The sequence below is a fragment of the Cucurbita pepo genome, unplaced genomic scaffold (assembly GCF_002806865.2).
Source record: "Cucurbita pepo subsp. pepo cultivar mu-cu-16 unplaced genomic scaffold, ASM280686v2 Cp4.1_scaffold000372, whole genome shotgun sequence".
Lineage (NCBI taxonomy): Eukaryota > Viridiplantae > Streptophyta > Magnoliopsida > Cucurbitales > Cucurbitaceae > Cucurbita > Cucurbita pepo.
Genome location: NW_019646608.1, coordinates 14,483 through 23,404, shown reverse-complemented (window position 1 = coordinate 23,404; position 8,922 = coordinate 14,483). Strand labels below are relative to the sequence as shown.

At 34.4% G+C, this 8,922-nt stretch overlaps 1 protein-coding gene across 1 annotated transcript; it reads right to left on the bottom strand.

The window, feature by feature from the left end:
- Positions 1 to 1,367: 1,367 nt before the first annotated feature.
- LOC111785115 (histone-lysine N-methyltransferase setd3-like) lies at positions 1,368 to 6,329 on the bottom strand. The gene is made up of 6 exons (XM_023665579.1): positions 5,938 to 6,329; positions 4,367 to 4,533; positions 3,877 to 4,176; positions 3,505 to 3,768; positions 2,505 to 2,884; positions 1,368 to 1,925 (listed from the first exon to the last, which is right to left on the bottom strand). The coding sequence occupies exons 1-5, from the start codon at positions 6,281 to 6,283 to the stop codon at positions 2,513 to 2,515; spliced, it is 1,449 nt and encodes a 482-aa protein (XP_023521347.1). The 5' UTR covers positions 6,284 to 6,329; the 3' UTR covers positions 1,368 to 1,925; positions 2,505 to 2,512.
- Positions 6,330 to 8,922: the final 2,593 nt, after the last annotated feature.

Below are 8,922 nucleotides of genomic sequence, written 5' to 3'. Positions count from 1 at the left end.
AATACCAAAATGCTAAAAAAATTATGTTTAAAATTAATTAAATTGAATATCTAGTGACTGAAATAATAATTAATAATTCTAAACTACACGTTTAATTTTGATACCTACTTTCTAAATTTTGCATAGGATGACTAATTAAAATTTTATTTGATTTTGATTGCCTTTTATATATATATATTTTTTTTCACTTTTTAAGTCATTTCTTATCAAAGGAGAAACAATTCTTATAATAAATTTAATTTATTGAAAAGAACGGTTTCAATTTCTAAATTTTTAAAATTTAAGATTCAATATTATTTCCCTTCATTTCATTTAATTTGTTTGTTTTTTAGTTCATCAAAGCTAAAGAATGTAATTGAATGATGATAATTTAATGTTTTAATCACTAAATTATGTCCAAATTGACATAATATCTAAATTTTAAGGTTTACTAAAAGAATATTGCATGAAAATATTGATATTTTGTTTTTATTAAAATTAATAAGGGAATATGTTGAAATTAAATGATTGAGATGACAATTATTATTATTATTATTATTATTTTGAGCTAGATCTCTTATCGAGTGCACGGATAAATTTCTCTTTTTCTTTCTTTTTTTATGTTTAATAAATATTCTTAAAAAATAGTGATATTAAGCGATCATATTTATTTTTTAAATAATTCCAAAAAGAATATTATTTTCCATTCTATATTTAAAATTACTTTCTATAAATAATTATCCAAACATAAGGTTTACTTATCTGTGTTAGAAAGAAAAAAAAAATTGTGTAAATAAAATATAAAATATAATTGAAAGCATAAAATGTTTTAAACAATTATTTCAAAAATAAAAAATCAACATATTACAACAATTTCATATATTAATTCATGTCAACTTGAAAATTAAAACCTAAAGAAAAAGTTTCAAAAGCTTTCTATCTTCTAGTTAATGAAAATTTTGATAGCAGAGACTAAAATCATTTATTTTTTTCAAAATTTCAAGAAAAAAAAATGTTGTTTTAAACATTGTGAACCATAAGGTTAGTCAAACCTGTAATCTTCCCGTTATTATACAAACATCATTGAATGCTTCCAACAGCTTTCCTTCCCATCCACTCAAAAAACTTGTAAATGTCCCTTAATCCCTAAATACCTGTTCTTCAATCATCAGCTAATGATGCCTTCATTCCAACCCTTTGATCCAAAGAATCTTGGGTCCTCATTGCTCGTATTCACATAAAGAACAAACTTCACCCAAAAAGAGGAGAATAAAAGATCACTTTGAATATTTCTAAAAGGAGAACAGCAGCAGACCTATGAGCCAAACTCAACTTGTTCATATTCTCAGAATCATACCCACTTACATTTTACACATGCACACTAAAAGTATGTTTCTCAGGAATCTTTTAATCAATTGATGCTCTTTGAATACTATAAAGTGTTCTCCAGAAAGACTCCATGAGCATCTAATTGGCTTTGCTAATAAGTTTCTAAGTTATTCCTCGAGCTTTATGTCATGTGTCTTGTCTAGAGAGAGAGAGAGAGAGGCGCACACACACACACACACACAGTAATGGTTGAATTTTGTTATGCCAAAGCATGCAGGTTTCAATCAAAGTGCAAATTCCACGCCTTCAGGAATTTGATGAGCTAACTTATTCCTTGTGGCATGTAGCAAGAGTAACCATAAACACAGATATTCTTTTATGTAAAAGCATGCAAGTCTTAATAAACACACCTTTAGGAATCTGAGGTGGTAGCTATGACATGCTGCCACTGGCATCATCTTTTTTAAAATGGGTCTCTGCAAAAAAAAAGAAAAAAATGTGCAACAGGAGTAGAAATTCTGAGATGACAGAACATTCCAAGTTTTTTTATGGCTTCAACTCCAACCGATTCGTTTAAATTCTTTACCATTGAAGTTTTTCTTTCGTCTCAGCTTTGCCTAGGAAAAAGGAAATACAAAAAGGTTGGACATAGACCAAGCATAAGAAATTTATGATCCAGATTATATTATCACAATGCCACATAAAGTAGAAGGTAGATGATAAGCTTACAAAAGAGAAATAAGTGATGTCAAATAGCTTAAATTATAGAAATTGTAACAGCCCTAGAGTCCCAGAATTCCTGCATTCCAATTGACCAAGTCCCTGGTTTTTTGTTTTTGATTTTGAAAATTAAGCTAAGAAATACTACCAACACTGACGAGTTTTTTTTTGTTTTGTTTTGTCATCTACCTTTGAAAGAAGTTTTCAAAATCCAAACTGCGTTTTTAGTTTAAAAATGAAATCATTATGAAAAAGAACCTAAGTGTATTGTGTGGATTCTTTGAAGGTAGTTTTTGATCAGATATTTTCCCTAAATTTTATTTTTCACTAGCATGACCATAAAAGAATTGTATAGGGGCATAACAAAGGAACATTAAAGAGGTGCTATGAAAATAACAAACAAATGGAGAGAAAGGTAAATTCTATATTCATAATGAGACAATTGATAATAAGGCAGAGATAGTATATCATTATACCATCATTTTCAACCCTGAGAGACCGCCTTAGATTGAAGCAGCTTCACTCTTCTTGTTAGGTTGCTCATCACATCTATGATAACTGATTTCTTTTGAATTCTGAACTGAATTGCCAATTTCGACGATTCTCTTTCGCACTTCTTCAAAAGTGCTTCGTCCTCCATTATCTTGGTTGGGAAGTGCCCCAATGCAATCACACATAAAGCGATTATCGTACGTAATGTTGCTATTTCGTTTGCAACACCAAGAGGTGCTTCAGCTGACAAAGATTTGAGCACGTCCAAGTCATGTTTCTGTACCATTTCTTCATCAACCGAGAGAAGCACTCTTAAAGCAGCCAATAAGCGGCCATCAATTATTTCTGGACCACCGATGCACACCTATCAGGCAAATGAACAAAATCAGAAATTGATTTAAGGAAAAAGAAGTAAAAAAACTTATCACCCTATTCATTTGTGTAGCTGCACAGGACAATTTAATAATTTACACTTACAGCATATAATTTTAATTCAACTCACTAGGACGAGTTGGAAAAGGAACAATATAATTTATCGTTCAACACTAAATATCTCAGAAGCATATACTAAATTTATTTTTCAGTTCTTTCTAGAAAAGAGGTTAGGTTCTAACTATGAGATGGTTGAACTATTTTTCCCTTTCTTCTTTTAATTCAAGTCGTGATATATGTACGTTAAACATTTCAAACTGAGACATCATGACCACCAAAGTATGTTTAAATTTCCCCATTTGACGAAAATCTTCATACTGCCGAGAAGAAGTGATATATTTTCTTTTTTCTTTCCGGGAGATTGGCTGTTTCTCATTTGTGAAACAAAAAAGTAATATGGTCTTGAGAACCAAGAATCGGGGAAAATAAAATAAAGCAATTTTTGTTGATATGGATTTTAGTGACAGCAAATACATTGTTCCAGTGGATCATTGTTTTCACCGAAAAAAAACTAATAAGAGGTAGAGAAATAAAGTTGAGTAGAATCAAAACCTTAAGAAGAGCAGCTTCGCCATGTAGATTTAACTTGGTTAAGACAAGTTTTTGCCATGGAGCAGGGGAAGAAAAATTTTCTGAAGAAATCCCAGCAACAGTGCTAGCAGCCTCTAAGAGAGCTTCATCGTATTTGAGCTCAATATGATCGTATTGATTTGATGCTATCACAAATCCATAATCAAGCAGGAAGAGGTCATTGTCCAGACAGCCATAATTTAGTGTTAGAGGAACGTTTCCTTCAATTTCAGTCTCTGCTACAACCTGGTTCCAAAGCAAACAAAAGTTGCCCGGTTAAGAATATAGAGAACGGATTAACATGGCAAGAACAGCTAACTTTCCATCAATAGTTAGCACAACAGAAAATTTCACCTTCACTTTCAACTTCATGGATCCTGCATCTTGTTCCTGGACTATACGTGCATTTGAATGAAAGCTATGGTTGCACATATCAATGAGAGGGAGCATCATGGGGACACTGTTAGTAGTACCAACCGTAAGATTTTTACCATATAAACGAAATGCCCTTGACGAGACTGCTGCCATTGCCCATCCAAGAGATGATGCATCAACAGTTTGGCCACCAAAAGGGTGATCTTCAGGCTTTACGCTATCAAGAGTACGTTTAACTTCTTTATCAAAATCAAGGAGGAAGCGACACCTTTTGTTTACCTGATAAGCACCTCAATCTTCAGCATGAGCAGACTTCATTTGGTATCAATGAAAAGTTAGTTGGAAGTATAAGAAAGATCGACATCTGAAAGGATTTTTCTTCTCAAACAACAAAACAAATAACCTTAACTATATCTTTATCATTGGTTGATTACAGCATCACGCATTGGCTTTCAATCTAACAACTGACCTGGTGAAGAAGAGGAGCATACTGCAAGTTCTTTATGTCATCTCCAGGAAAAAATATGGGAACACTGAAAACTTCAGGGAGATTGCCAATATACGGCCACCAGAAGGATCCAACTTTTGCCCTTTCTTTCAGAAGCTTCAAACCCAATTTCATGGACCAAAGTTCCTCTGCCAAATACTTCAGTGTCCAATTTATTCTAATTCAGATTAAGAATACATAAAGCCTAATGTGATAAAAAATGAGGTTATCAGCCTCTATCAAGTATAGAATTTCTATGTAGTATGAGTTTTTACATCAAAATATATCGAGCTTTGCATTTGGCAGGTAATGACCATAGGTAAAGAAAAAAAGATACGGAATTATTGAGGTTAGAAGATATTTGAGTTAAAAAGAGGGAAACATAAGCAGGTCCAGTTTTTTTTATTATTATTATTATTTTTTTACTGTTATAATATTGAATAGGAGCAAGTATTGGCCTTTAGCCATTACAATGTAAAACGCTCTGAATCTGGCACCCATGAAACCCTCTTACTAAGATTGAACTTGAGAGAAGAAAAAATAATGACATCCAATTTGAGTATATTATATCACTCAAAGCCTTTAACCAATTAGAATTGTAGTTTCGAATCTTTGTTTTCGTTGGTTATAAATAGAATAGAAAACAAGAATCTTATGAATTATCTTAAAATCTTCACCAGAATACAGCTTCATGTTCAAAAACATTCAATGAAAATTTATTTTCAAAAATCAACAAAACAACTTGTATGTATGCACTAAAAATTGATATCCAAGAAAAATTTAGAATGGATATCTCACAATCAGTCAATGAAAATCAAACGATTAAGCAACCTAAAGAATGAGAAACCAAACCTCCTCCACGGAGCATACAGTCGAGCATAAGGAGCAGCAAAAGCTTTGTTAGAAGGTATTAAATTATAGTGTGGGATGTCCAAAAACTACTATGCTCTACTCAAAAAGGCTACATTACAAGTGTTACATAGAATTTTGGGGGGCAGACTACTGTTAGTAATATGAGCAGGGAAATATTAAGGATTTTATTATTTTAATATCACTTTTGTCAATTTCTTATGCAAACTTGTTAATTTCTATCAAAACTGCTCTACTTATATCGATTTTGATGGTGGTAAATTCTTCTCCTATATTCGAAACAAAGGGGTTTTCATGTAATTCTTGAGCTTTTCATTTCATCTCAACAGTTTTCAAACAATCCAAAACTTAAAATTTCAATCACTTGTGCCATTACCATGGATATGAACAACAAATAGGTCATCTTATTGAATTACCAGGTTCCTATTTCCTCAATTTATAAATAAATAATGAAACGAAGCACAGTAATTTGTAAGGTCATTAAATGAAACAATAATGATACAAATTGCTCACAAACCCGATAATCGAAATTCAGAGTACAAAAATCAATACAAGCCAAAGTGAAAATGCGAGAACCAAAAATATCACAACAAGCAATTCATCTCAAATGCATAAAACTGTAATACAAAACAAGCAAAAAAAGCGGCTCAATTGAGGTATTTCAGATGAAAGACAAGTAATACCAGGAACTTGGCGAGCCAAATTGACAAGAACGGAGTCAGCCTCCTCAGTATCGCCAGTTTCCGGCGAATCAAACCGTAGTGGAAGATTGTGAGGAAGAACAATGAGTTCGGAACCTTTCGGGATGTGGTCAGAAGCAAGAAGTCCAAGGCCAGTATCGCCATCTTGAGCAATCTTGAGAGACTGGTGGACGAATCCGCCTTCTCTGCGGACCCACTTGATAAGGTCCGGTGGATGTGGAACCAGCCTGGATGACAAAGAAGGAGAAACAGAGGCCATGGAGGCGGATGATAGTGGCCGGAAATGGGTTAACGATACGGAAGCCACTGCTATCCTCGAAGCCGCCATGTTTTGCTCTCAACAATGCTTCCTCCGGTGTGTTACTGTGTAAAATTCGGAATCGGGTAACAAAAACTCGTTTATTGGAAAAAAGAAAATTCGTTAAATTATATCAAATATACCTAAACAAATGTTTTAATTTGAATGGCAGATGATTTGTTTATGATATTCACGTGATCAAATGACTGATTCGAGCGAACTTATTATGAACTGATTCAAGCGAACTTATTATGAACTGATTCGAGCAAGATTCAAATATGTAAACATTTATTAATTTTGGTTGGTTCATGAACTATTTTAAATTCGAGACACATTCTGATCGTTCGGGCAATTCATTAACAAGAAAATTGTCTCCATTAACGTGAGTCACCGATGTGCCTCGGTTGGATCTCCGGAGGTTCCACTAAAGGTGCAGGATCATACCGCTTGAAATCCAATAGATACTTCGCTTCCCGTGTGGACTGCATACTGTTGGCTTGCTGGGTGGTCAACAATGTTTGCATCGTAGCCTGAAATGATTCCCACATCAAGTTCATCGTGGGGTCTATTTCAGCTGCCTGTGCTCTTTGGGTGGCGCCGCTGTGTCAATTCGAGTTACTATCTCCTTTAATAGGGGTTGCCCCCTTCCTCGACGTCCCCTTCCATGACCTCTATGTGGCATGATTCTAAAACCAACATATAATTATTTTTAAGTAAATCATATCAATAAACATAGAACTCAATCAACAATAATACCGTCAAAGGTAACAAATTCAATCCCGAGTTACATTTGACAACAACCAAGCAACAATAACATCTTAATTAGTGGCATTTACCCTAATTCTTTTTTTATCTCACACATGGCATACTTGAAAGCGACGGGACATCAACGATGTGACCATGGAACATGTCAAGCCTACCTTGTAGGCTCGTCTAACGAATTTATAACCTAGAAATCTGATACCAACTGTAACGAATTTGATTCTCAAAGAGAACTAGTACTGCTACTATATACATGATATAATATTTTTGTGGGGAAACATTTCTTTAAACTAATTTCATAAAACGACGTCATGGACTTCTACGTTTAGATAAGAGTTTTAAAGTAAAACAAATGAAACATTTAAAGTAAATTAAAATGAAACAAAGGAAAATTTTAAAAGTGAATGTATACTAACCTAAGATATACGAGAAAATAAATGCAACTACCCTAGGCAGGTTTCATGGTCTTTAGTCTGATGACGCTGTCAACTGTATAAGGGTGTTTTGCCTTTACTTGAAATATAATAAATACTAAGTGACCCCAATATTGAGGTTAAGTGACCCACTATTGAGGTTAGGGAATGCACACACACGTATAATGTGAATGAGACCTATCATTTTAAATTGTATTCTCTTAGGGAGCTTTTCGGTTAAGGTCATCGGATGTATATTTACTATTCTACACACAGTCCATATGGGAGAATATGGATCCATTAGGCGATTCGCACACCCCCTAGGCCTCGTACTAGTCGGGCTAGTGTCCCTGGTGCTGTAGTCGGACACCCAAAAGAAATAGCGACCATCGTAGCATCATGTTAAACATTATGATCATTTCCCTTTTCATACCGTATCCGTCCATAGTCAATCATAAGGGGAAATATCTCGATGCATGTGATATACACTTATGCACGAGGTCCCAACATTTTTAATAGTAAATAAATCATGCAAGACACCACCTCCTTGTTTTTTTTTTTATCAATTTCATTTCATTTATAGCATAGCCTTTAAAACATGCCACGTGGTTGTATGTCATAAATCTTCTTATCTCAAAGCATTTCATTGCATGTCATATATGTCACAACATGTCATAGCACATAGCTTATCATAAATCATCAAGCCATAATATGACATCTACAACATGTCATATCGTACAACACATCATGTCATACCACATATCATATAATAGCATTCAACATATCATATCATTCACACAATAAACAAATCAAACATATGAGACATGTGCGGGACTGCTACGCACATGTCATCATACATAACACAACTATTCAAACTATATTGATAGTAAAGCTACTTACTTGGTTGGTCTTAGCCGACGTTCTATCTTATTTTTTAGATTGTATTGATTTGTCTCTTGAAATTTGTGTCAACCTAAGTGGAGGTCTATCATATTAGAAATATCCACCTAATTCTTTCAAAAGTCATACATCTTACATAACTACCTAAACTAAATAAATGAAGCTTATACTAACCTTAATTGCCTTCCATAAGGTCAAAATCAGCTTCGAGAGGGTAAAAAATGTAGGAAATAATGCCAAAATTCAAGACCCAAGTTGAATAACTACTCTCCAGCCGCTAGAGCTAGCGATTCGAACCACAGCGGCCGTGCGCAAGTCATCGAACAAGTTAGGGTGTCTTCTCGGGCACGCTGGTCACTAGCTGGGGCGTGTAACGTGGTTGGGCCGCGAGCGTCTTCTATTGGCTGAAGTGGATTGTGGGCGTGTGCGTGGGTCGAGGGTATGCGTAATCAGACATGGGTCATGTGCTGCACCTACTGGGTAAGTTTAGATCCGGATTCGACTTGACACTGTCTTCTTTGCCCGATTCAAACGAAATTAGTCTAAAGTAGTTTGTCACGAAGGTTGTGTGTTACCCATCTTTTGTTACCATGG